Source organism: Camelus ferus, chromosome 13, assembly GCF_009834535.1.
Source record: "Camelus ferus isolate YT-003-E chromosome 13, BCGSAC_Cfer_1.0, whole genome shotgun sequence".
Lineage (NCBI taxonomy): Eukaryota > Metazoa > Chordata > Mammalia > Artiodactyla > Camelidae > Camelus > Camelus ferus.
This window is the reverse complement of record NC_045708.1, coordinates 14,107,673-14,135,468: the sequence shown is the minus strand read 5'-3', so window position 1 is coordinate 14,135,468 and position 27,796 is coordinate 14,107,673. Positions and strand designations below refer to the sequence as shown.

The 27,796-nt window shown below is 51.0% G+C and overlaps 1 protein-coding gene across 1 annotated transcript in view; it reads left to right on the top strand.

The window, feature by feature from the left end:
- The window catches only part of KIF17 (kinesin family member 17), a 40,800-nt gene extending 15,066 nt beyond the window's left edge, over nucleotides 1-25,734 (top strand). Inside the window, exons 5-16 of the mRNA XM_014562288.2 lie at nucleotides 321-773; nucleotides 2,817-2,926; nucleotides 7,011-7,158; nucleotides 8,719-9,266; nucleotides 10,239-10,319; nucleotides 10,757-10,855; nucleotides 11,168-11,379; nucleotides 13,542-13,773; nucleotides 20,600-20,858; nucleotides 21,940-22,010; nucleotides 23,771-23,888; nucleotides 25,047-25,734. Of these exons, the coding sequence (XP_014417774.2) occupies nucleotides 321-773; nucleotides 2,817-2,926; nucleotides 7,011-7,158; nucleotides 8,719-9,266; nucleotides 10,239-10,319; nucleotides 10,757-10,855; nucleotides 11,168-11,379; nucleotides 13,542-13,773; nucleotides 20,600-20,858; nucleotides 21,940-22,010; nucleotides 23,771-23,888; nucleotides 25,047-25,225 (2,510 nt within the window). The 3' untranslated portion in view covers nucleotides 25,226-25,734. The remainder of the gene's footprint in view (nucleotides 1-320; nucleotides 774-2,816; nucleotides 2,927-7,010; nucleotides 7,159-8,718; nucleotides 9,267-10,238; nucleotides 10,320-10,756; nucleotides 10,856-11,167; nucleotides 11,380-13,541; nucleotides 13,774-20,599; nucleotides 20,859-21,939; nucleotides 22,011-23,770; nucleotides 23,889-25,046) is intronic.
- Nucleotides 25,735-27,796: the final 2,062 nt, after the last annotated feature.

Sequence of the window (27,796 nt, the reverse complement as noted above, 5' to 3'; positions counted from 1 at the left end):
TCATGGAACTGTGGTGGCAGCCATAGGAAATCCTGCTGCGCTCAGAGAACAGTCTGCACCTGCCGGCCCCTGGAGTCAGGTAGCCTTGGGTTCTGATCTTGGATCCGCCACTTAGCAGCTGTGTGACCTTGGGCAAGTTAAGTACCCTCTCTGAGCTTTCTCATCTCTGACGTGGGCACAATCACAGCACCTCCTTCATGGAACTCCTCTGCAGCTGAAATGAGACCCTCGGTGGGTGGTGAGCACCCAGAGCCTGGTGGCTAACTGCCCTCCATACCACAGGGGCCTCACCCTCACCCCTCTGCCTGGTCTGTCTGCAGATGAGCGGGGCAAGGACCACCTCCGGGCGGGCAAGCTGAACCTGGTGGACCTGGCGGGCAGCGAGCGGCAGTCCAAGACGGGTGCCACAGGGGAGCGGCTCAAGGAGGCCACGAAGATCAACCTGTCGCTGTCGGCGCTGGGCAACGTCATCTCGGCCCTGGTGGATGGACGCTGCAAACACATCCCTTACCGGGACTCGAAACTGACGCGGCTGCTGCAGGACTCGCTGGGCGGCAACACCAAGACGCTGATGGTGGCCTGCCTGTCGCCCGCCAACAACAACTACGATGAGACGCTCAGCACCCTGCGGTACGCCAACCGAGCCAAGAACATCAAGAACAAGCCGCGCATCAACGAGGACCCCAAGGATGCCCTCCTGCGCGAGTACCAGGAGGAGATCAAGAGGCTCAAGGCGATTCTGGCCCAGCAGCTGAGCCCCAGCAACCTGTCAGGTGGGCAGCTGCGGGGGGCGCCGGCAGAGAGGGCCAGGACCAACAGACGAGAAAGCCTCTCTCCCTTTGTTTTCTTGCTTCCGGTTTCCCATCTGAGAGGCGTGGAAGCAGTGTCCCACCTCCTCTCAACTTCACATGAGCGTAGCTTTTGAACAGTCAGGGAAGCCCTGGTGGGTGATGGCCCAGGTGCTGGCTGATGCCCCAGGAGGAGGCCTGTCTGCCTGGCCTGGCCCATCAGCTGGAGGCTCTGTCATCGGTTCCCTGCCTCCGGGCTGCACATCCGCCATCCCACCTGTCTGCCTGTTGTCTCAGTGGCAGGGTCGTGATGCTGTGCTGCTGAGCAGTTGGGTGACTCACCCCCCATGTCCTGTCCCCACTCCCAGTTAGGCGCCATGAGATGGCAGCGCTCACACCCAGGCGTTTGGCTGTCATCTGGCAGGTGGAAACCCGTACCTGGGGACAGGCCTGCAGGTCCTGCAACTGAGGGGTTCCAGGGTTTTCTTGATCTGAGAATCCCTTGGGGAAGGGAGCCTGAGTCCATCTGTCTATTCATCCACCTCCCCACCCACTTCCCTCTCTATCCATCCATTCTGCTCACCCATTGATCTACTCCTCCACCCATCCGTCCACCATCCATCCACCTGTCTATCCATCCATCCATCCATCCATCCATCCATCCATCCATCCATCCACCTACCCTTCCATCTACCCAGCCACCCTGCCATCCATTCCATTATTTGTCCATCTACTCACCCATCCATCCATTTAATCCACTCTCCCATTCAACCATTCTGCCCACCCACCCCATCCATCCTGCCCTCCACATGCTCACCTGTTCATTCACTCCATCCTGTCATCCATCCCTTTAGCTGTCCTTCCGCTCACCCACCCATCCATTCACCCAGAGTTCACTGAGCACCCTCTCTGTGTGTGGACCCTGGGGAGGCAGAGATGAATCAGATCCAGGCTCTGCCTTATGGTGCCCTAGTCTCCTGGGGAAGAAGGACCCTCCAGCAGAACATCGTGTACCTCTGGGGCAGAGAGCTGTACAGGGCACTGCAGGGAGAAAGGGAACGAGTGGCCAAGTCTATCTGCGGGTAGGGTGTGGTTGGTCGGGGAAAGCTTCACAGAGGAAAAGGGGTGAGGGAGTAGAGTCTTGGGGTATGAGAAGTCTCCCTGTTAGACAGGGTGGAAGTGGTCAGTTTGCGCAAAGATGCACAGAACTATAAGGGGACCTACAAGCAGTTCTGCCGGCTACCCGGGGAGTCGGGTGGTGGGAGGTGGCCAGATAGGGGTTGGCAAGGGCTGGAATGGAGGGAGCCTTGAACACCATGATGAGGGATTCCACTCAGACAATCTGCTTTCCCCCTCTTTCCCTCCTTCCCCACCCCTGACCCTGCTCACCTCCAAGATCATTGAGGTGCCTGGGACTTTTCCTCTCTGACCTCCTCTTTGCTCTTGCTCTCCCTTGCTCACTCTGCTCCAGCCTCGTGGCCTCCCAGCTGTTCCTGGAACAGTCACAGCCCCCTTCCTGCCACAGGACCTTTGCACACACTGCTCCCTTCTGTCATCCACAGGATCTCTGCCTGCCCCTCTTCCTCACTTCCTTTGGATCACCGCTTTCCTCATACCTTGTCCAAGAGGTCTCCCCTGTCCACTCATTTAAATTGCCACCTTTCTCCCTGAATCTTAACTTCTGAGCATCCTCCTTGCTTTCTTTCTCTTTTTAGAAAGTATCACCTTGTAACATGTTATGCATTTTGCTTGCTTTTCTTCCCCAGTTGAAAACAATTCTGAGTGTGGAGTCTTGGCTGTTTTGTTCAATGCCAAATCCCACCCCCCAGGGCCTGGAACATGTAGGTGCTCAAGAAGTATTCGTTGGATGAGTGTATTAGAATTTTATACAGAGACATGCTTGACGTAAGTTCAGTGCCTTGAAGTTTGTTTGAATGAGGACATAGTTGTCTTTTTATGGATTTCTGCTCAGTTCCTGCAAACCACATGCACCTTGGTCACAGCCCCTCGTTTCTGTTTTTCTCCCAGCCCTGCTGAACAATCAGGCACCCCTAAACCCTGTCCAGATTGAGGAGAAGCCTCTGTCCCCACCTGTGATCCAGCATGACACAGAGGCGGAGAAGCAGCTGATCCGGGAGGTGAGACCCTGAGCATGTGGGAGAATAGGCAAGCAGCCAGGGCCCAGGCGGTGACCACCTCCAGGACGATGTCATTTCCCCTCCGCCATCACCTTGGGGTTGGTACTCCAGTCTCCCTTTTGGAGCGCAGCCAGCTGGGGCTCAGAGAGGTGCTGTGATTTGCCCAAGGTCACACAGCTAAAGAGAATCTGACCTGGGATTCAAATTTGGTTTTTTGACTCCAGAGTGCAGTCCATCCCACACCAGTGCCTGTGTGTGTAGTGGGGGGAACAAAGAGGGGTGTGGGGTGTCTGCAGGAGCGTGGTCTCTCCTCAGTACTGCTGCAATGAGTGGCTGTGGATTGATGGCAGTGGCGAGGGCATCCCTGGCTGGGCGCATGGCCTGTACCTTGGCGAGGAGGTCAGAGTGCAGCGGTTGGGGCTGGGAGCAGGGCAGCCTGGGTAGGCTGTGGGGAGTCCCCAGGCACCCATTTGACCAGTGGATAAGTGGGGTGTTAGCTCCCCAGAAAAAGCTGTCACCTTGGGGGACCTGGGTCCTCCCACATATGTGCCTTCTAGCATCACTGGGAACCAGCAGGGCAGGTAACACCGCAGTTTACAGATGTGGAGCTGATTCCAGAAGTACTTACACCGCCAGACACGCAGAGCCTCCTAACTCCTGGCTTAGGCTCTGTCCCAACTCCAGGCTCTGTTGGTTTCTGGGGTTTCTGCCATGTGGGAGCTGCATTCTGAGACCTGAGCACGTGGTGGGGTTTGACATTTGATGGTCCCTTTAGGGCACTGGCTTTTTCCTAGTGGAAAACCTAATGCCAAGTGGGGACAGCTCTGCAGGGCCTGGAGCCTGGACGTGTCTGCAGCTGGGCCTCTGCCACTCAACTATGACCTCAGGCGGGATCAGCCCTGGGGCCCCCAGAAGCCCTGGTCAGGCTGGGAGGGCCTGGGGCCCAGCCTATGGGAGGCAGGCTGGGTAAGGCCTGGGGGAGTCTCAGTCCTGTGGGCTGGAGGGCTGGGAGGAATGGATCAAAAGTTCTGAGTGCTGCTCATGACAGGTGGAGGCTTTTATGGTTTGGGGAGAGGCTCAGTTGTGGCCCCCAGATGGACCCCCTGGGGGGCCCCAGTGAAAGTTCTGGGAGATCAGCCGCTCTCTCTGCCTTTCCCCTGCTGCTCTGGGAGCCCCTGAGGCCAGGTGGGGTGTCAGGCCTGTCTCTGGAGCCCAGGGCCCACCTCCTGAGGGGGTATTGGGAGAAGGGGCCTTTAGGGGTGGCTGAGCACAAGCCTACAGGATAATAGAAATCATGGTTTGAGAGTTCAGGGTGGGTTTTGGAATCACACAGGGACAGGTGGACGGATGTTGCTCACAAAACTAGCAGGAAGGTTGGCCTGGGGCTGGGCTGGGAGCTTCCTCCCTGAGATTGGGTGGGCAGGTAGCCTAAGTATTTAGAAAGCAGGGCGCTGCCGCCCCCTAGTGGTCATCCTGGAGAAGAGACGCTGCTCTGGGCTGGCGGCTATGGGGATGGGGGTCACCTGCCTCCTCCTCAGGGCGCTGCCCCCCGAGACCACCACCACCAAGTGTGTTTTCTGGCTCTGGACTTTCTTCTGTGAGCCACACTTGGAGGAAGAGCTGAGGTGGGGGGAGATCTGTCCTTCTTCCCTCCCTCCTGTTCTTTCACTTATGATTCGTATTTATTATGCACCTACTGTGTGCCTGGACTGTGGTTCCCTCCCCACTCCGGAGCCAGTACGGATGCTCAGGATGAGGGAGTGGCCCCGTGTGTGGTAGAGAGGGCGCCGGGCCAGGAGTCGGCTCAGCCACGGGCTGGAGGTGCGAGTCCACGGGCTTCTGTCTCCTGCCTGTACCCCGAGGAATTCGGACTAGAAGATTCCTTGGGTCCACCCAGCTTTTTCATTCTGCGAGTCCAGTCCTTACAGGCTCTGTGCCCGGGCAGGTTGTTTAAGCTCTCCAAGCCTGTTTCCTTATCTCTAGGGTGTGCATGGAGCAGCTCTGCTACTGCTGGACGAGGGTGAAATGAAGGCATCTTCTCCCCTCTGGGCTGTGTAGCAAGCACCAGGCGGGGCTCGGGGGTCTGGGTTTGCACTCTATCCCCCCGTGCAGTCATCAACAAGCGTTTTCTGAGCACCTACTAGGCGCAGGGCGTGCTAGGTGCACGTGGAGCCGAGGAAGAGTGTTACTGTTTTTAATATTAGAAGTGACAACCCGTTTTGTAGACTGTGGGGGGTGATCTGGTATAGGGGGAGAAGTCTGTGGTATAGGAGGGTGGGGGGATTGAAAGAGCAGGGTCCTCCAGTGGGGTGGTTTGGCTCCTGGTGGTTCGTCCTCTCTCTACAGGTGGACGGGAAGCTGTGGGACTGGTGGGGAGGGGTTCATCACTGACCTCTTCAGTGCTCTCTGTGGAGGACGAGACAGGGAATGGGGGAGCGGAGGGCTGCGGAGAGACGGAGGGCGGAAGGACCGGAAAGGGGTGCTCCTCACTTAGAGGTCTTCCTGAGGTTTGGGGGTCACACATTTGCAGGTGAGAACAGAAGCCGGTGCTGCGTGCATGGGGGCTGCTGTGTGTTTACACACGTGTGTGTATCTCCAGGCAGGTCTTTCTGGGGTGTAGGTGCCACTGGGCTTTGGCCTGGGTTTCACTGAGGTCAGGGGTGTGCTGGGAGGGGGTAGTGGGGGGCGCTGGGGTGAGGGATGGGTATGGTGCTGGCCCTGGGACCCCAGCTGGGTAAGGAAGGTGGAGCCGGGGCGGAGGCAGGAGAAAGGGTGGACTGGAGGTCTCCATGAGGCCGTCGGAGAGCTTGTGGTCCTGGCAAGTCTGGAGCCTCTCCGGGCCTCAGTAACTTTGCATGTATTGCCCTGAGGCTGAAATGCATCTCAAAAGTGTCACAGAAACCGTTACATTTTAATGATTCTCTGTCTCCTTTGCTCCGGCCAGACAGCCAGATCATGCCGTCCGTGCCGTTGTAGGATTCTGTGCTGGCTCTGTACTTCCTGAGGATCTGGAGAGGTGGGCGTGTGCAGGGCTTCTCCCACCCCAACCCTGTCCCGCCCCTCCGGCTTACTGCCTCTGCGGGCCCCTCTGTCAGGAGTGGCTCCAAAAGACAGCAGGTCAGAGACAAACATTAGTTCACAAATGCCCGGCCCTCCCCATGGGAGACGCCCCTCTAGTCTGGGTTCCCCTTCAGCCCAGCAGTTCTGTTTCATCTCTTGCTGATTCAGTGGCTGTCCTCTGATTCCCTTGCACTGAGGCTGCGAGACGGGATGGTGCTTGCTCTCTGGCAGGGAAGCTGGATGATAAACCCATAATCAAATAAATGTAGAGAATGATGGAACTTAGAATCCGTGCTAAGAAGCAGTATGCAATGTGACAGAGTGGTGGGCGGGCGTCTTCTGAGAGGGTGATCAGGGAGGGTGGGGTTACTAAGCTGAGGCCTGAAGGGAAGAGCTGGTGAGGGAGCAAGAGCAAAGGCCCTGAGGTTGGGGGAGGGAGTGGGTGTGTCTCAGAGTGGAAAGCGGCTGGCGTGGCAAACATGGGGTGGACAGGCCAGATCACTGGGGATTTGAGGTCAAGTTGAAGAGGTTAGATTTTATCCTTGAATCTGGGACGCCATTGAAACATGATCCAATGGATACGCATCTGCTGTGTGGAGAAAGGTTTGGAGTGAGAGTGGAGGTTGGGGACCAGGTCTGGACCAGAGCTAGTGGTGATGGCCAAGATGGAGAGAGAGGCAGGTGCATAAAAATATATTTCATCTTTGATGGATTGAGGGCCATTTGGTTAAAAGGCATTAGTTGATGTGGAAAGACGTTCGTGGTCTATTGCTTTCTGAAAAAAGCAGATTACAAATATGTATATATATGCATATTATAAGCCCATGATAAATGCATAGAAATAAGTTCAGAGGGGTCTTCACCAGCCAGTAATTACCCCAGGTAGTGGAGGTAGTTTGAATTTTGTTCTTTTGGCTTATTTGTATTTTCTGAATTGTTTGAATGACAAAAAAGGAATACTGAGAGCTGGGTTTTGCAGTGGTGATAAAATGCTGCCCCTTGCGTGTCCCCCCACCACTCCCAGGAGTACGAAGAGCGCCTGGCCCGGCTGCGGGCCGACTATGAGGCAGAGCAGGAGTCCAGGGCCCGGCTGGAGGAGGACATCACTGCCATGCGCAACTCGTATGATGTGAGGCTGTCCACGCTGGAGGAGAACCTGCGAAAGGAGACAGGTGGGCGCCCCCCTCGCCCCGCAGCTCTCAGGAGGGAGGCCAGCCTGCTCTCCTCCTCACCCGAATAACTGTTAGAGTGCATTCCACGCACCAGGCTCAGCTCTATTTACTCCTCACAGCAGCCCAGCAAGGCAGGCACTACAGTTACTCTCATTTTATAGATGAGGAAGCTGAGCACAGAGAGGGTAAGTAACTTGCCAATGGTCACACAGCTAGTAAAGTGGAGCCAGGATTTGAACCCAGGCAGTCTGACCCCAGAGCCAGCATTCTTACCCACAGCACTGTACCTGAGGCCTTGGCCACTGGCTGGGCCCCCGCCCAAGGCTGCCTTAGAGTTAGGATGTATCACCCATGTAAGTCCCTTCTCCCAGTTTCTGCATTTTCTACCGTCTCCTTTCACTTTTGAGCCCATTTGTTACCAAAGCAACCACACCCCAAAGTAAGCATTCAGTCATTAGCAAAAACTTTTACCTTCCTGAAAATCTTTGTCTTCTGTTTGACATTCTAGAATGTTCCACCTCGTCACTATTTTTTAAACCCCTGTGCTGCCAGGCAGCCCAGACTTCCTAGTACTCACTCAAATATTATAAAATCCATCGTGTAATGAGGACCATGTTGGTCCCCTCACTGGTACCGTTTATTGGGCATTGCTGTTCGCCAGGGACTGGCTGGGGGCTTCCCCCGAACTCCCTGAGTGACTCAGGATTCACTGCACTCTCACGTTGCAGGTGTGCAGACTGAGGGCAGAGAAATTCAGGCTGCGAGCTAGGGAGTGGTTGTCCTCTTTCAGCAAAGGGGACTGCAGGGCTCTCTCAGGGAAGCCCAGGACACGCGACAAAGAAGGGGGTGGGATGTAAAGGAGGCGGTCGAATGACCGTGAGCTGGGAGCAGGAGGCCTGCACAGCCATCATCCCATCCCAGCTGGCAGAGAGATGCCCCTCTTGGTGTAGACCCAGAGGAAGAGGGAAGGGGAAATTCTAGCACTTTCTATCCTTCAGAACGTTCCCTGCAGCCCAGTTTGAATAGCAGGCCTCTGAGGGGTTTTATTTGATCGTGCTAAAATTCATCCACGGCATTCATTTAACTTCCAGGCTCATGCATATCCTGTGGACAAGAGCCCTGAGCTGGTCACCCCAGCGTGGGCCTCTCAGGGTCTTAGGTGTGAAATCTGATGATGGGGAGCTCTTGCCTTGGGCGCAGAAATATATTTTTATGCACCTGCCTCTCTTGTGCGAATCCAGCTGTCCTGCAGGGCAGTCAGTTTATGTATTAAGAGCAGTCCCAAGGCAGGGTGGTAAGAGCCCAACATCTAATGGGTGGGAGGTCAGAGAATGGAGAAATCATGGAGCTGATCAGGGAAGACTTCCTGGGAGAGGTGGAAGGAGGCAGGGCTTGAGTTCTGATGGGCAGAGGGGCAGAGATGGGAAGCCAGTACTGGGGGGCTTGGGAGACTCTGTTCTTAGGCTAGTCTCTTGGAGATGGTGGGCTTGGGGCCAGCTTGCAGGGAAGGGTCCCCCCATTCTAACCTGTGAAAAGCTAAAGGCAGGTCTCCATTGACAGAGGCTGTCCTGAAGGCAGAAGTCCTCTACAAGGCCGAGGTCATGTCCAGGGCTGAGTTTGCCAGCAGCTCTGAGTACTCACCTGCTTTCCAGTATGAGACAGCTGTGAAACCCGAGATCTACTCCATGCCTGACACTCTGCCCAGTGAGGATGTCTTCAAGGTGGAGGTTTCTCCCAGGTTTGAGGAACTGCCCAAGGTGGAGACCCAAGTTTCTTTTGGGTCTGAAGAGTCTTCCATGCTCAATGAAACCTCCATCTCTGTGGCCTTCCCTGGGCCCGGGGAGCCCTCCAGCCTGGGGTTCTCCGTGGCCGAGGTGGAGGCCCAGAGCGGATACTTCCTGGATGAGGATGTCAGCCAGGAGGCCACGGAGCCCCTGTTGGAAGAGGAGCCCTTCCTCCAGGAAGAGGAGCCCCAGCTGCTGGCCCTGGAGCTGTTACCAGGCCTGCACGACCCGTTTGCTGAAGTGGAAGCCAAGCTGGCCAGGCTCTCCTCCACGGTGGCTGGGGTGGATGTGCCCCACGCGGACGTACCCAAGGTCAGCACGCAGGTAGCTGATGTCGTGCAGGATCCATGCAGGAATTCAGGGGGCAGAGCTCGGCTGGGGCACAGAGGTCACTGGGCATGCGCAGACACCTAACCTCTGCTGCTCCGGCGTTGCCGGCACCATCTCTGCGGTGGCTCTGGCGTGGTGGTGGCTCAGGTATTCAGGGGTCTGGGGAAGAGAAGCTCTGTCTAATGCTCTGTAAATCAGTAGGAAGGTTAGGATCGAGATCCCAGGTGATGCCAGGTGGGCACCTGTTTTGCTGAGGGAGGAACATCTGCTCGGGAAGTTTGCTGGTTGCCATGGTTACACTGCACCCCAGGCCTGAAAGAGCCAGAGGCAGCCTTGGTCAACCCTCCTGCTCTCAAAGGGGGGGTCTGTGCGAATCCAGCTACCTCTCGGGGACCACCCAGGGGTCCTGAGATGCTGCTCTTCCTCCATCCAGGCCCTTTGCCCAATGCCTTCTCTCTTTTCACCTCTTCTTTTATGTTTAAAATTCTTTTTTCTCTTTTCTCCCTTTTGTTCCTTTCCTTTCCTGTGTGTGAGGTTGTGTGGGTATAAAGATCACAGGCCTTTGAATCAGACAGACCTGGGCTCAGATCCCAGCTGTCCCACTCACTCGGTGGTGTGACCTTGGCCAGTCACCTTTATTGGCCTCCGTCTCCTCGTCTATAAAATGGGGATGCTGATGCGGGTTACACATGAACTCACGCGGGTAACACCTCTGGGGAACATAGCAGGTTCTCAGAACGTGTGGGTCTCTCCTCTCTCCCCCATTTCCTCTCTCTTCTGTCCACCCCCCCCCTTATCTCCTCTCCCCTCCTTCCAGCCCCTCTCTCCCCAGTGACTGGCAGGGGGAGGAGGTGGGGTGGGTGAGCAGTGTGGGGAGTTGAAGGAGAGGGCGGGGCGGGGCAGCAGATGATGATTCTGGCTCAATCATCCCTCTTCCCCACTTCCTGCTTCCTGTTCTCCTGCCAGCGCCCCTCTCTGACAGATCTGCTGGAGCCCCATGACCTCAGGCCTGAAGCTGAGGCAGCTGACGACCCTCTGCCCAGGACTGTGAGTCCACTCCCCCACCCTCCGCTGGGCCCTCCATGTGGTGGGGATAGTTCCAGGGGCGTGGTTCTTCCTGTGACACTCCCACTAGCCTCCTCCCTCTATGGCCTCAGTTTTCTCCCCCAGAAAACAAGGACAATGACCCCAGTTCTCCCCCTGGCTTATCAGAGACTGCAAAGCAGCGTCCAAATCAAAGGAGCTGTCACACTTCTTTTTATTGATGTGTTAATGAGAGGCCACTGTTCTACAGTGATTTTCAAGCTTGCCTCTGCCACGGAACCCTTGTCCAAAGCAGAGTACTGGAGTGTGTGGTGGACAAGGGCTGTGGGGCAGGGGCTGGGGGCCCCTGAGGCACTGTCAGGGAACTCTCGCCACAGTGGGGGACCCATTTTGGGCCCTGCTGCTCTCAGACCCCGCCTTTTTCTTCTCTTCTGTTTCAGAAAGTACAACCAGTCAAGGGGAGTGGAAGGAAACCTTTAAATCTACCCACGTTCATGGAGAGAGAAAGCGATCTGCCGGCCTCTGTACCTGATTACTGGGTAGGAGCCGGCAGGCACTGAAGGTTCTCAGGAGATGGTAGATGGAGAGGTCTGGGGCACCCTGGCTAGCAGGGGGCATGGAGCTGGGTCCCAAGCAGGAAGGAAGGGACCATTTGGGGGGGGTTGCTGGTGGAAATGGTGGCAGCAGGAGCTTGATTGGGCACATTTTTGTGGAAATGGTGTCCCCGAGCCAGAAGTGAGCTGTCCCAGACAGCCAGGGGCCAGGATGCCCCGTCTAGGATTGAGGCTGCTGTGAGCTCCCGTCCAGGACTTGGCCTCCTGCCTCCACCTTGGTTTCTCTTTGTGCTCAAGGAGGTTGACCTGGGCCCGGAAGTGACCGAGGAGGTGGTGTTGGCAGCAGAGCCTGGTGCAGGGGCCGAGGCTGAGGCTCAGGTGGCCTTGGAGGCTCAGCCTCAGTCCCTGCTGGCCATGACAAGTGCAAGAAGGGACAGTGTGGGCGTGGAGGTGGCAGTGCTGACAGATGACCTCCTGCCCATCGTGGACCAGCAGCAGGTGCTTGCCCGGTAAGCTCCTGAGCCTGGGGCCAGTGGGTGTTGGGACCCAGTGTTGGGGCTGGAGGGAGCTATGCCCTGGGCTCAGGGGTGGAGGTGTCCATAGATTCTTCCTGAGCCCTACCCAGATCTCCTGATGTGGCTGAGGTGGCCCTGATCCTCTCCAGAGGTGGGGATGGTGCTCAAGTCCTCCAGGCAGGCAGGGTTTTGCTCACGAAGCTGCCTGGGTGCCCCCAGATCCCATCCCCGCCTGGAGGTGCCAACTAGGGAGCAGCTGCTCCAGGAGGAAGGGAAGGGACTGTCCCCACCTGGTCTTTGTGGGGCCTGGCCTGCAGGTTTCAGGATCCCAGGGCAGGTGATGCAGGCTTTCCCTAGGTCCCAGCTGAGCCTCGGGTGCCCTCCTGATGGATGACATGTTCCCCCTAAGGCTAAGCCACCCCAAACACCGCCTGTGGCTGCCTGGGGAGCTGAGCTTTCCTCACTTGCTGTGCAGTTTTGTGCAAGTCACTTAACATCTCTGAGCCTTGGTTCTCACCTCTGTAGATGAGATTAGTGTCAGGCCCACTTCCATGACAGAGTTAGCCCCATGGCCTAGGGTTCAGCTCCTTTCTGGTCCCACAGTCCATGGTTCAGACATTAACTGAGCAAATGCTACATGCTGGACACCAGGATGCAAGCATGCATGGATGTCGCCTTGGCCTCCAAGGGGCTCTCGGTCCAGGGGGAGCCAGGTACGCGAGACCTGGGGAGGCAGGTTCTGGAGCAGTTAGACGTGAACTAGCTGTGCAGTTGACTCCCCGGATTCTCGTCCGCCTCCCCCACTTCCCAGCTCCACCACCTGGACCAAGGTTAACCTCTCTGTGCCTTAGCTTCCCAGCCAAACAGTGGGTGATAGAGTTCCAGCTCGAGAAGCTTGTTGTGAGGGTCAAATGAGACGATGCCTGCAGAGGTGGCAGCTCGGCGTCTGGCGCACAGAAAACACCCAGCACATGTGACAGTTTTCAGGGTGTGGTCTGGAGTGTGGTCAGGGAAGGCTTCTCAGAAGAGGGGACACCTAAATAAGGTTTACACCACAGATGCCTCAGGGGTGGCATTTGAGGTACAAGGCACACACAGCCAAGGTGGCCCAAAGGTGCAAAGGGCAGAAACAGTCTGGGTGTCTGGAGAAGCAGCAGCCCCGAGTTAAAGCTGAAATGAGTTAGGGGTGGTGGGGTACAGGGGGAGATTCCAGGGTAGCACTGTGTGCCCCTGGGGCTGGGGCTTCATTCTGATGGGGACCCTAGAAGGGTATTTTTGTACTGAAGTCTAGTTAATTTACAGAGTTGTATTAGTTTCTGGTGTACAGCATAGTGATTCAGTTATAACCCAGGAAGGATTTTAAGTAGAGGAGTGACTTGGACACGGCTCCCCTGTTACCTGGGTGCTGTCGAGCTCAGAGCCAAGCCTGAAGCAAGTCTAGGCTGGACTGATGGGTTTGCATGGCCCCGTCTTTCCCTCGAGCGTGATCTATCCTGTTACGAGCCCCTGTAACGCCTGTGGTTATACGCCCCTTACATCCCTCTGGGAAGAGGCAGAATCTAAAACACTTTTGTGGTGCTTTATTGGACAGTGGGGAGCTCCACGTGAGCCTTTCTTTGTCGTTATTTAAAACGTGTACCTTCAGAAGGTTCAACTCTAAACATTTGGGAGCATTTTAGGCATAAATATTTAAAAAACACACTGTGCATGTCCCTGACTGAGCATTATGCACTGACTGTACTGAGCGTGCTCCACAACCCAGGGTTACTCTGATCCCTCAGGCTGTCCGGAGCACAGCTGCGAGCCTGCTCCGCTTCGCAGCCATCAGCACGGGGAGGCGGGTGGACCAGGAGCGGGTGGACCGGGAGGCGGGTGGCGAGTCGCAGGTGGCTCAGCTCTTGGTCCAGAGGGAGACTCCCGCCCTCCCCTTCCTGGGGGCAGAACCACCGGGGCAGCTGGGTGTACAGGCCTGGGGTCAGGTAGATCTGGTAGGAACCCTGGGTCTGACCCGGAGCCGGTGGCTTCGCCTGTCTGGGCCTCAGTTTACGTCTCTGTGAAGTGTGGTTGTTGGAAGGAGTGGGTGACATTAGGGTGGACAGCCTGTGCTCAGTGATCGGCAGGCTTTGTTACGTTTGCTTTCTCCTCCGTTTCCGCAGCTTGCAGCTGTTGGAGCAGCAGGTGGTCGGGGGGGAGCAGGCCAAGAACAAGGACCTGAAGGAGAAGCACAGGCGGCGGAAGCGGTATGCGGACGAGCGCAAGAAGCAGCTGGTGGCAGCCCTGCAGAACTCCGACGAGGACAGCGGGGACTGGATGCTGCTCAACGTCTATGACTCCATCCAGGAGGAAGTGAGGGCCAAGAGCAAGCTGCTGGAGAAGATGCAGAGGAAGGTGAGGCCCCGGACTTAGGCCCCGCCCCGCCGGCCCCGCCCCGGCACGCAGGCAGCGCTGGGCAGGGATTCATCCCTGATCTAGACACCTTGTGTATTTAGCGCCTACTGTGGGCCCTGACCTGTGCTGGAAGCAGTCCCGGTGACAGGTGCTTCTCTGCTGTCGTGGAGCTCACGGTCCAGGGGGAGTGTGCGTATGTCTAAGTAATAACACAGCAGTGAAACAAGCAGGAGACTGTCACGGAGGGATGGCTCAATGAAGAGAATAGGGATGGAGGCTGCTTTGTTTCCATTTTTTCACTTTTACTGAAGTACAAATGCACAGATCACAAATGCACAACTGAATTTATTTTCACAAAGTGAGTGCCTTGTGCCGCCAGCACCCAGATGTGCCTGGGCCACCTTAGATAGGGGGACAGGGCCATTCTCGTGGAGGCGGTTACTTCTCAGGCGGGACCTGAAGGTTAAGAAAGAGCAGGCGTGTGATGACCTGAGGGAGGAGCGTTCTCGGCTGAGAGACCGGCCAATGCCTGGAACGCGGTTCATAGTTCCAGGAACAGAAAGGCGACTATGTGGCTGAGCATGGAGAGTGAGGACAAGAGGAATGAGGTTCTGCCACCTGTGACAGTCACTTAGATGTCCTCCGGAACGTCCTCTAGGTGATCTGGGCCTCATAATGTCTCCCTTGACCACCTGCAGGGTTCCCCCCTCCTCATCCCCACCCAACACTGGTTACCAAGGGATCTTGTGAAAGCATAAAGCGGATACTTTTTCCTCTTTAAACCTCTTTAGTTTTAATTTTTTGGGGGCTATTTTCATGCCTTCCCTTAATACCGTTTGTTATATTTTTAATTGAATTAATTCTTTTTTGGATTTCTTGTAATTTGGTCTACGTACCTGTTAAAAAAAATTCCTTCCTGATTTTCTGCTAATGTTCCATTTCTCATCTTCATTTTTGCCCATTTCCATTTTGAGATTTTTAGATTTCTGATTTGAAATTTTCATATCAGTGAATACTTGTTTAAGGAAATTTTATTCATGGTGGGGTGTTGGTTACATTTTAAATCTAGTTCTGTGTGCTTGTGTTTTACGGGGAATTTTCTTCTGCTGAAATGCTTTGGTTTTCATTTTATGTTTCTTAGAGTAGCTTTGATCAGATACATCTGCTTTCTTCTGTTTATTTCATAATCTCCTGTTTTTTCTGCACTCTCAGTAACAATTGAATGCAGAGATTATTGAAGATGGAGGGAACAAAAAGTGCCCACCAAACTCAGTTAGCTTGAGACTAAAAAACGGGTCAGGCATTTCCATGTAACCAATGGATCAGTTTATTACAGGGTAACCTACTCACAGGGTAGGATCGGGCAGACAGGAATCCCCGAGCATTAGCAGCTGCACTCTGCAGCACTGAGGGGCCATTGGGACAGTTCTGTGGTTAACCTAGGGGTCGGAGTACGTGCTTGGAAACAAGAAGTACATTCCTAAGTCAAGATTTATGAAAGAGTAACTAGTCTTGTGGGTCCTGGGACTACGTCAGCAAAGGTCTTTGTCATTGTTTGGAGACTAATGTAGCATAGAGGCCACCTGGACCTAACGATCATTAAACAGTGTTCATTAACTACAGAGCCCTTGACGACAGAGTAGAGATTTGCTACACAGTACAGCCCTAGGTAGGGTCAGTGGAAGGACAGGAGGAACTGAATGGGCCCAAGATGGCGTCAGTTATGCTAACAGCCAGACAGAGGTAAAGGTTTGGGGTGGCTTACTAGATTTTTTACTCAATAGCACACTCTTCTGACCATACAGCTTTAAATAGAGCTCTTCATACATTTCTTATCACAGCTATAGCAAATTACCACACATTTAGTTGCTTAAAACAGCACCAATTACACAGTTCTGTAGGTCAAATTCTAGGTATAGTGAGGCTGGTTCCTCTGCTTAGGATTCCACGAGACTGAAATGAAGGTGTTGGCAGGGCTGCATTTCTTTCTGGAGGTCCTAGGGGAGAATCCATTACCAGGTTGTTGATAGAATTTAATCCTCTGTGGTTGTAGGACTGACATTCCTATGTTCCTACTGGCCGGTAGGCTGGGCTGAGGATGGTTTTATTTTTTCTCCTTGTCGTTCTATGTGACTTTCTGAGGATCTCTCTGGAGAGATTCAGATTTAGGTAGCTACCATTATCTTCAGGTACCCAGAACTCTGTGTGTATTTTTAAATATAAGTTAATGTGTGGGTGTGTGTACACATCCCCCTCACCTACACATACATATCCTCCCCCTTCTTGGATAAATGTAGTTACTATACAAACTTTCCTCCACATAGCTTTTTTTCACATAACGATATATCCCGAGAATCACTCCATAGCAGTATCTGAAAATAGTTCTAATTCCTTTTTACTGCTACATGGTCCTCACTGTTTATTCAGTCAGTCCTCTCCTGATGGACATTTGGGTTGTTTCCAATCTTCTGCTACAATAGAGATCTCTAGTGAATAGTCTGTATACTACTTTTTATTTTGGTAGGTTTCTTTGGAATCAGTTCCTCCAACTGGGATTGCTGGGACAAAGAGTAAATACATATGTGATTTTGCTGGATATTGCCAACTTCCCTGCATGGGGACTGTATCTCTGCATTTCTGCTAGCATGCATGTGTGTTTTCTCACAGCCTCACCAACAGAGTAGACTGAAAAATTGGGTTTTTTTGCTATTCTGATAGATGAGAAGTAGTATCCCAGTGTAGTTTAAAAAATTTTTTTTTAAATTGAGATATAATTGATGTATAGCATGATGTTGATTTCAGTATACAATGTAATGATTCGGTATTTATACTTATTGCCAAATGATCGCCACAGTGAGTCTAGTTAACATGCATCACCTCGCGTAGTTAATGGTTTTTTCCTTGTGATGAGAACTTTTAAGATCTACTCTCTTAGCAGTTTTCAAATATACAACACAGTGTTATTAACTATAGTCCCCATGCTGTATATTACATTCCCAGAACTTATTTATTATATAGTTCAGTGTAGTTTCAATTTATGTGTTTCATATTGTGGGCAAGATTGAGTATTTTTTCTTATGTTTTAGGGACATTTGCAGGTTTTATTCTCTAAACTGTGTTCACATATTTTGTCCACTTTTTGATGAGGGTGGTAGTTCTTTTTCTTCTCTGCTTATAGTTCATTATAGGAGAAGTATTATAATTTATATTAGAAATATTAACTCTTGGTCTGTGATATAAGTTGGAAATTTTTTTTTCTAGTTTGTCTTTTTTATGATGCTTTATGGCATCTTTCCCATACAAAAATCCAAAAAAATTATTTTGTCCAACTGATCAACTTTATTATTGCATATAGATCTTGAATCGTAGTTGGACATGTTCACTTGTGTTTTCTTCTAGAATGTGTGTGGGTTTGTTTCTACATTTAAATCTCTGATCCACTTGGAATTTATCCTGGTGCATGTGTGAGGAGCTGATTCAGTGTTATCTTTTGTACCATTTTTTGAAAAGTCCATTTATACTGACTTCAGTGCTGCTTTTATTGTATGCTAAATTTCTGTATGCACTTAGATATAACTCTGGATTTTCTATTCATTTCTCTTACTCTGTCTATTCAAGTACGAGTGCCAGCCACTTTGTTTAAAATTCAGAGGATTTATAACTTGTTTTATAATCTCAAAGGGGTAATCCTCTCTCTGTGATTTTCTTTTTCAGGTTTTTCCTAGATATTCTTTCTTGTTTGTTTTTTTTCCAAATTAACTTGATAGACAATTGGACAAGCTCAAAAGAAAAAGAAAAAAATGGATGGAATTTGGGGGGGAACTATATTATATTTATAAGTTAGCTCGGGAGTACTGATTATCTTTACGAAGTTGAATTATCTGGTCCAGGAACATCCATTGTATATCTTTATATTAGCTCAAATTAATTTTTGTGTCACTTAGAGGAGTATTTTATAAATTTCCTTATAGAGGTTTTGGACATATCTTAATTAATTTAAAAATATTTTAAAATACTTTTTAAAAAATAGGTAAAAAATTTTTTAAAAAATCATTATGAAGTAGAAGAGAATACTTCTCAACTCTTTCTATGGGGCAGTAACACCTGATACCAAAATCAGATAAAGACGTAAGAAAACTATAGACCAATATTAATTATGAATATAGACACAAAATGCTCTACAAAATACCAGCAAACCAAATCTAACAATATATAAAAAAGATTATACAGCATGCTGAAGTGGGATTTATCCCAGGAATGCAAGGTTGGTTTAGCATCCCAAAATATCAATTAGTGTATTACATAATATAAAGGACAAAACCCACATGATCATCTTAATTGATGCAAAAAAAGCATCCGATGAAGTTCAAAACCTGTCATGATAAAAACACTCAACAAACTAAATGGAAGGGAACTTCTTCAGTCTGATAAAGGGCATGAAAAACTCACAGCTAACGTCATACTTAATAGTGAAAGACTGAATGCTTTTCCCTTAAGATCAGAAACAATAAAAGGATGTTTACTCTCACCACTTCTAGTCAACATTGGACTGGTGGTTGTAGCAAGAGCGGTTAGGCAAAAAAATGAAATAAAAGGCATCTAGATTGGCAAAGAATAGGTAAAACTGTCTCTAGTTGCAGGTGACATGATCTTTATATATGGAAAGTCCTAAGGAATCCACTAAAAAAACCCCTACTGGAATCAATGAACAAGTTCAGCAGTGTTGCAGGGTATGAGATCAACAAGCAAACAGTAATTGTATTTCTATACACTTGCAATGAACAATCTGCAAATAAAATTAAGAAAACAATTTATAACACATCAAAAAGAATAAAATATTTAGGGATAAATTTAACAAAAGGAATATAAAACTTATATTCAAAATGAAGAATACCTAAGTAAATGGAAAGACATCCTATATTCATGGATTGGAAGACTTAATATTGGTAAGATGGCAGTACTCCTCAAATTGATCTACAGATTTCAAGGTAATCACTATCAAAGTCCCAGCTGGTGTCTTTGAAGAACTTGACAAGCTGATCCTAAAGTTCACATGGAAATTCAAGGGACTCAAAATAGCCAAAATAATCTTGAAAAGAACATAATTGGAGGACTCATAGTTCCTGATTTCAGAATTTACTACAAAGTCACAGTAATCAAGACTGTGGTTCTGGTGTAAAGACAGACATGTAGATCAATGGGATGGGACTGGGGATCCAGAAATAAACCCTCACATTTACAGTCAGTTGATTTTCAACAAGGTGCCAAGATGATTCAATGGAGACAGGACAGTCTTGTCTTTTTTTCTTTTTTTTCTTTTTTTTCTTAGGACAGTCTTTTCAACAAATGGTGCTGGGACAACTCTAGATACCCACATGCCAAAAAATGATGTTGCACTACAACCTCACGTTGTATACAAAAATTAACTCAAAGTGGGTCAAAATCCTAAATTAAGAGCTAAAACTATAAAACTTTTAGAGGAAAACACAAGTTTAAATATTTATTACCTTGAACTAGGCGATGCTTTCTTAGGCATGACACCAAAAACATAAACAACAAAGAAATAAAAGAAATTGGATTTAATCAAAATTAAAACTTTCGTGCTTCAAATACTATAAAAAATTAAAAGACAAGGTGGGGCAGATATAGCTCAAGTGATAGAATGCATGCCTAGCATGCATGAGACCCTGGGTTCAATCCATAGTGCCTCCATCAAAAAAATAATTAAATATATAAATCTAATTACCTCCACCCCCCAAAAAACAAAAACAAAACCAAAATGAAATGATAGCCCACAGAATGAGAGAAAATATTTTCAAATCATATAAAATGATAAGGTGCTTATATCTAGAAAATATAAAGAAAACTTACAACTCAAGAATAAAGACAATCCAGTTTTAAAATGGGTAAAGGATCTGAGCAGCCATTTCTCCAAAGAAGATATATACAAATCACCAGTAAACACATGAAAAGAAGCTCAACATCACTAGCCCTTAGGGAAATGCAAATCAAAACCACAGTGAGATATCATCTCCCACCCACCGGGACAGCTGTAATAGGAGAGACAGAGAATAACAAATGTTGGTGAGGCTGTGGAGAAATTGGAGCCCTCATATACTGCTTGTGGGTCTGTAAAATGGTGTGGTAGCTTTGGAAAATAGTCCAGTTAAACATAGTATGACTCCGCAGTTACACTGAAGAGAAATGAAAACATGCACACACAAAAACTGTACACTGATGGTCATAGTAGCGTTATTCATTATAGCCACAAGTGGAAACAATCATGAATGAAAAAACGATATACTGATATATCCACATAATGGGATATTATTTGGCAAGAAAAGGAAAGAAGTGCTGATACGTTCTGCAACATGAATGGACCTTGAAAACTCCATGTTAAGTGAAAGAAGCCAGACACAAAAGACCACATATTGTATGATTACATTTATATGAAATGTCCAGAGTAAGCAAATCTGTAAGAACAGAAAGTAGATTGGTGATTCACAACTCTGAATATGCGAAAAGCCACTGGACTGTAGACTTTAAGTGGAAGAATTAGATGACGTGAATTATATCCCACTAAAGCTGTTACAAAGATCATTGTGAATGATTACAAGTGTACAGAGCTATATAGCTTGTTACCATGACTGTGTCTACTCTCCAGCTCCACACATGGAGCAGAATTAACTTAGGTGAAGCTCCTGTGTACCCTCTCCTCCCTGATGGCTACCTGCCCACCTGTGTCCTGCCAAGTATCCTCTTTTCTCAGTTGGTTACACATGATTATCATTCCCACGAATTTAAAATATCCTTCTTTTGTTTTCAGCTTCGGGCAGCAGAAGTGGAGATCAAAGATCTGCAGTCGGAGTTTGAGCTAGAGAAGATCGATTACTTGGCCACCATCCGTCGGCAGGAACGTGACTTTATGCTCTTGCAGCAGCTCTTGGAGCAGGTGCAGCCCCTGATTCGCCGGGACTGTAACTATAGCAACCTGGAGAAGATAAGGCGTGAGTCCTGCTGGGATGAGGATAATGGCTTCTGGAAGATCCCCGAGCCCATCGTCATCAAAACCAGCCTCCCAGTAGGTCAGGAGCTTTGGTGTCCCCTTGGCTGTCCCTGCCCTTCTCCACAGTGTGCCCTCCTGCTTTCTGATGGAGCCATGGGCCTCTCCCAGCTGGCTGTGGGTGCAGCAGACATGTGACCTTGGGTACCCAAACTGTTGGGGACCTAAGGGTCAAACAGATGTGGGTTGGAATTCTGGCTGCACCATTCCCTGTGCGAGCTCTTTGTGACTCAGTGTCCTCATCTGTGAAATGGAGATTAATAACAGCACCTTCCTTAAAAATTGCTGGGTGGCTTACATGTAAAACCCTTAGAGCCATGCCTGGCACATTTTAAGTGCCAGGCACATTTTATTTCAAGATCACCATTGTCATTATTTCATCCTACAATAAGCCAGTGAAGGAAAAAGATTAGTGCACCCATTTTACATATGAGGACTCTCAGAGAGTGTAAGTGACTTATCTAAAGTCACAGTCATAGCAGTGTGTTGTGGGCCAGGGTAGAAATGAGCTGTTGTTTCAGGCCTTCTGCTTTTGCCACTGACCTCCTGTATGACTTTATGATGGTCACTGTCCCTCTCTGGGCTTTGGTCCCCTGATCCTCATGAAGAAGGGGTTGGATAAGATGATCTTGAAGGCCCTCCACCTGCACTGAGCCTCAGAATAGGTCAGACTCGCAGTGGGTCCTCACCAGCCACACGCTGGCTCTGCCCATTCAGGGAGAAGCAGGCGCCCACATCCCACAGTGGCCCCCACCAGCCCTCCCCCTGGCCAGAGACTCCCTGAGCACCTACATCTCTGACGACTGTGGATGGCACTGGCACCATCCCTGCTCAAACTCCAGCCGCTCCAGTTCCTGCAAAGTGCAGGCAGCAGCCTTTCTGCCGACGGGAAGCAGGGAAATGGCTTCTTTCGTCTGAGTGCTTCTGCTGTTTGTTTCCCAAAGCCATCGCTTTGCTTGGGTTGGGAGGTGTTCTCCCCTGGCTCTGAGTCTGAGCCTGGCCTGACCCCCTGCTCTGGGGGGGAGCACCCCCCCACACCCCCGGCCCTGTCCCTCTGGCCCTCGTTCCTGGCAGCAGTGACCTTAGCTTCTGTTTTCTCATAGCAGTTTCAACAGGGCCACAGAACAGACCAGCCTGCAAAACCTCTGCAGTGAACACGGGTGAACCAGGCATGGTAAGGTTTCTGGGCGAGCGGGCAGAGAGTGGGGAGCCATGGTGGGGCGGGCTTGGCCCCCAAGTGCAGTGGGTCAGCGCTGTTGTAGGGGCTGGACTCTACCTCCATCCACCTAAGGATTAAAGCCGAGGGCGGAGCCTGGATCCTTTCTGTGTAACTCCGTTAGCACCCAGACCCTCCACCGACTCTGCCCCTCATTCAGAGGCACTTACAGTCGGTCATAGGGACCAGAGGGAAAGCAGAGTTTCCATAAACAGGCATTGGGATTCTAAAGTCACTTTATTTCATATTTCCTTTATTTTGTATTACAACAAATATATACCCTTAAAGCAGAGGTCAGCAAACTTTTCTCTAAAGGACCAAACAGTAAATATTTTAGGGTTTGGGGGCCTCTGGTTTCTGACACAACTTCTCAACTCTGCCATCATAGCACAGACCAGCCAGACACAATACGTAAATGAATGAGCACAGCTGTGTTCCGATAAAACTTTATAAGAACAGTCTGTGGGCTGGATTTGGCCCGTAGGCTGTAATTTGCTGATCCCTGCCTTAAACCATTATAGATATTTTGGAAAACCTACATAGAACATACCTTGCAGTCATGATAAGGCCACTCACAGGTTCATGAATTCCAGCCAAGCATTTCTGCCTGAGCAACTCAGGCTGGTCTTAAGCTGACTGGCTGCTTTTGATAGCGTTATTTAAAAAAAAAAAAAAGAAAGTTGTTCCTAAAAAAAAGACACTTTTAACCTGGAACCACAAATGGGTTATATTAGAATGCTTTTAGCTCTAAATGATGGATACTTACCCATAAGCAAAATAGGGAATTCACTGGTTCATGTTAAGTGCAACAGTTTCATGCATGACTGGATCTAGGGGGTCAAACAGTCAGGGTTCTGTGTGTTTTTTCACTTCTTGGTTCTGCTTCCCTTGGAATCCTAGCTTTGGAGTCAAGCAGGTTTTCGCCATGTGGCAGGAAAGATGGCTGCTAGCAATTGGAGATCCAATAGGAAGAGAGACCTGGTCTCTTAGAGCATCCTTAAACCAACGCTTGTAGAAAGATTCTGATTGGCTCTGCCTGGATCATGGGCCTACTCTTGGACCAATGACTATATCCAAAAGATGTAGTTTTGTGACTGATCCAGTCTGGGTCACATGTCCAGCTGTGTAGCAAGGAGACGGGCTGGTGGGAGTGGTGGTATTAGGGCGCTATGAGTGATCACCCCCACCAGGAGCATGTCAAGCAGGAAAAGGGTAGTTTCCTGAAAGAAGAGATTCAGGTTGAAGAAGACAGTCCACTAAAGCAGTGAAAAATAATAGTCCTTGGTGATAAAAAGGTTGGAACTCCAGTTCTAATGATCATAAATGGGCCCGTGAGCCACGTACTGTATTATTACCTAATCCTATGAATATACTGTGATGGGTTTGGGGTGTTTAGTATTGTCCCTGCCTCTGATGGAGCTGGCAGGATACCTTGTTTTGAGCTTTTCAGGAGGAACAAGGCACTTCCCATCCCAAGGAAGGTGGAGGTAGGGGTCAGGGGGAGTGTGTGTAGGCTTGGCTGGAGACTGACTCTCCTACCCTGAACTGCCTGGATCCCACCCCAGGAGTCTGGGCTCTAAAGTCAGGTACACCAATGTGGGCAGTGAGGCTCAGGGCAGCCCCATCACTCAGGCCTGCAGAGGCTGCTGAGCCCTGCGTAAGGCCCAGAAACTGCACAAACAAGGGGTGTGACCCATGAGGATTTGGAATCCCAGCAGGAAGAAGACCGTTACAAGCTGATGCTCAGTCGGAGTGACAGTGAAAATATTGCCAGTAACTACTTCCGGTCCAAGCGGGCCAGTCAGATCCTCAGCACGGATCCCATGAAGAGCCTCAGTGAGTGTCCCGCCCACCTCCTGTCCTCTAGCCCTCTGGCAACTGGGATGGATTTGGAGTCACACAGGCCTGGGTCAGAAACCCCTTTTCCTCTCTGAGCCTCAGTTTCCTCAGCTGTAAACTGAGGGGTATAGACCTCCGTCTCAGGACCAGGTGAGATGAGCTGGAGAAATGGCCCAGCCCAGGGCCTGGCGCACAGGACGCTGTGGAGCAGGTGCTCAGTACACAGCCTCCCCTTTCCTCTACCCCTCTGTCTCCTGGGGGAGAGGTGCTGAGTCGGATTCCTCTGTCTCCCCTGACACACAGTAGGCCCTCAGCACACAGCTCAGGCCCCGGCACGGGGTACTCACCAGCTTCCTCAGATGCCAGTATTATAACGTTCTCCCACTGAGCCAAGGGTGGGCTGGGGTGGAGGGCAAAAAGGACAACAAAAGCAAAACATGCTTTTACAAGCGAGAATCAAAAAAAATCACTTTGGTGGAGGGAGGGTATAGCTCAGTGGTAGATGTGTGCCTAGCAGGTCCTGGGTTCAATCTGAAGTATCTCCATTTAAATAAACAAACAAACAAACAAACAAACCTAATCACCACCCCTGCAAAAAAAAATCACTTTGTTATTCTGCTTTTAAAACTAAAATCAAAGACCACAGAGTTTTCAATAAAATATCAATAAAAAGCAAATCTCAGTTCTCTATTGATGTTATTTGAGAGACAGAGTGGGTGGAGTTGAGGAATAAGGAGCGAAAAGCTGGGCAGGAAGGAAACTAACATCAGCTGAGTACTTGGTGTTGTGCCCAGTGTTGCAGATGAGGAAACCGAGGCTCAGAGATGAGGAGCAGCTCCCCAGGGTTACACTTCCAGGAAGTGGCGGAGCTGGACTTTGAACCCAGGCTTGTCTGGTTTGAGATCCCAGACTGCCTCAGCCTGAGACTCTCAAACTCCATGCTCCCAGCCCAGACCCTTTGGACACAGATGGAGCGCTGGGTCTGAGGCCTCAACCAGAGCGGCTTCTCAGAGCGTGGGGTCCCCGCTGCAGGACCAGGGCCCCTGGCTGGGTGAGGGGTGGGCCAGACTCTCCACCCCTCCACCCCTCATGGAGTCTCTTCTCTCCATCACCTGCACTCCTGGCTCACCGGCGCTCCGCTCCTCTTCTCCACAGCACATCACAGCTCGCCGCCAGGCCTCAGCTCCCCGCTCAGCAACCACTCTGCCATCCCGCCCACCCAGGCCCCTGAAATGCCCCAGCCTCGGCCCTTCCGCCTCGAGTCTCTTGACATCCCCTTCACCAAGGCCAAGCGTAAGAAAAGCAAAAGCAGCTTTGGCAGCGAGCCTCTGTGAACACACTGCCTGCTGCCACCCTGCCTTCAGGCTTCCGTGAGATGGCCAGGCCCTCGCAGCCCCAGCCAGGCCTCCTCCCACCTGCCCCCTATGGTGATCAGTGTGCCCCCAAGGGTTCCCTTCCCTGCTTCCCAGAAAGCCTACTCTGCCTGGTGCTTGAGCCCCCTTGGAGGCTGGACCATCCTTGGAGAGACCCGCTCAGGCTCTCCACCCACATCAGTGTCTCCGTCTGCTCACCTGCTACAGAGCCGTATGTGCCCACCAGTGTTGTTTTGTGCCCCGCCGGGCTCAGAAACCTTAGCTCTGCCTCAGGGCCTCCACCAGCAGCCCGACAGCTTGGGCAGCAACTTCCACATGGATCAAGCTCAACGTCTTGGCGATTGAAAATCGTGCCTCCGTCCAGTTGGCCCCACTTGGTGGGGAAGCGCGGTGGGACAGGCACAGGAGGAATCCTAGAGCAGTTCGTCTGCGGCCCAGAGGAGGCCACTCCACATTAAGCTGCCCCAATAAACTGCCTTTTACTAATGAAGTACTCTGGTCCTCTGACTGCGTCACTGGGGCCCCTCACTGCCATGGCCGAGCCTTCATGTGGAAGCTCTTTCCGGAGCAGGGGTTCTTACCTGCGTGCAGGCTCCCGGGTTCCTGCAACTCCCTGCAATTGTGAGTACAAGTGCATTTTTTTCTGGAGAGAGCACGTGAACTGTCGCTGGATTCTTGAAGGATCTGTGACCCAGGAAAGCAGAGTCCTTATTTTGGAAAAGAGAGGCCACATCTTGCTGAGGTCCAGAGAAGACCCAGGTCTTGACAGTCCACAGGGGCTGTCCCGGAACCGGGTGTCCTAACATGGCCAGAAATTAATCCGGGCCTCCCCAGCTGCCTAAGACACACTCATCCCTTTGTCCATTGTACCCCAAGCCTGCCCTGTGGAGGGAACCATGATCTGAGGGAAAAGACTTGGCCTTTGGTGCTGTCCTGAGCCTTTCACTCTGAGCCTCATCTGTGAAATGGGAATGACACCAACACAGGGCTATTGTGAAGGATAAATGAGATAGTGTGTCAAGTGCCTGGTGCATAGCAGGTTGGTCCCCCTCAGTAATTTTGTATTAATTACTGTGGTACCTGCCACAAGCCACGTACCTGGGCCAAGGAACTCACGGTCTGTAGAAGCTGAGGTGGAGGGTGCTTAGGTAACTTCAGGGATCATCTAAGGGAGGCAGGCTGTAGTGCATACTTTTGAGTGAGAGGACACAAGATCAGGTCTTTGTGAGGAACAAAGTACCCCTGTGAAGGGAGTGGCATCAGATGGGGCTACCATAAAGGATGAAGATCCTAGGGGCTTAAGATGGGAGTGTGGGCAGAGGGAGGATTCCTGGTGGAGGGAGCTGTGTGAACAAAGGCTCAGGGTATGTTAAAGGTAGGAGACTGTTCCATGGAAACTCTGAGCAGGGACTAAGAGGAGGATGAGGCTGTCAAGATGAATTTAGGTGGCGACCTGAGTGAAAAGCCTTTGCGTGCCTCTGAGCTGTGGCAGACTGCTAAGCTACTGGTTGGCAGCATTAGGTCTGAGCTAGAGGTGGACTGATGTGGTATTGTATGCAGGAGGGCAAGAGGCTGGGCTTCCGGTTGGGAGTTAGGGGTGAGAGATGTGCAGCCAGTGGGCATGGAGATAGAATCAGTTAAGGAGATGCATAGAAGGAGGTTCTGACTTTTGCCCCCACGTTCTTGGCTTGGTAGGCAAGTATAAAAGGTCAGAAGAGAACGGCCACCTTCTCTCTCCAGTTACCCCCACCATTTGCCCCAGGATTGTGGTTGGGACCAGAGAAGAGTTAAAGTCTTGGAGGGTAGCTTTTACTTAGACCCGTGGTGTGACTGAGGCAGGTCTGAGGTGAGCTGGTGGCCCCTGTGTCAGTTTAGAAGGGGTGGGGCCAGCAGTAGAGTGGAGGCTCAGCCTGGCTCTGCACTATGCGCTTCAAAACCCGCCCTAGTCTTCCCAAGAGCCCAGGCTGTTCCAAAGGCACACAGGTAAGTAGGAAAGCTGGGCTTAGCTATTTTTATTGCCAGCCTAGGAGAATGGCCTGGAGACAAGTGAAATGCCAAGGTAACAGGGCTAATGGGAGACGGACCTTGGAAATGAACCCAGCTAGAGTTTCTGACTGGTAGGTCAGTCCGCCACCCATCCACACTGCTTCCAGAGTGGGCCACCAGGCTGCGCAGGACAAGTCCGTGCCAAGACCCTGGGCAGGACAAAGTGCCCGCTCGTCTCTGAACTTTTTCCAACCACTTCTTCCCTGGAGATCGTTGAGGTGGGGCCTGGTTTCTAGTCCCGACTCTGTCCTGGGTCAGTAAAGACCGAGAAGCTGCCCCCGGGTGGCTCCACCGCCGCCCCAGACCCTGTGCTGAGCACGACGGCCCACAACAGGACCAACTGGATGAAGAGCCGGGATCTCGCTCAAGCTCCGGAGGGAAGCAGGCTTCAGCTCCGGGCGGGAGCCCGGGATGGGCGGAGCCAAAAGGCGCTCGACCCTGTTGATTGGCCGCGGCAGCAGAGCTGTCTCTCTAGGATTGAGCCTT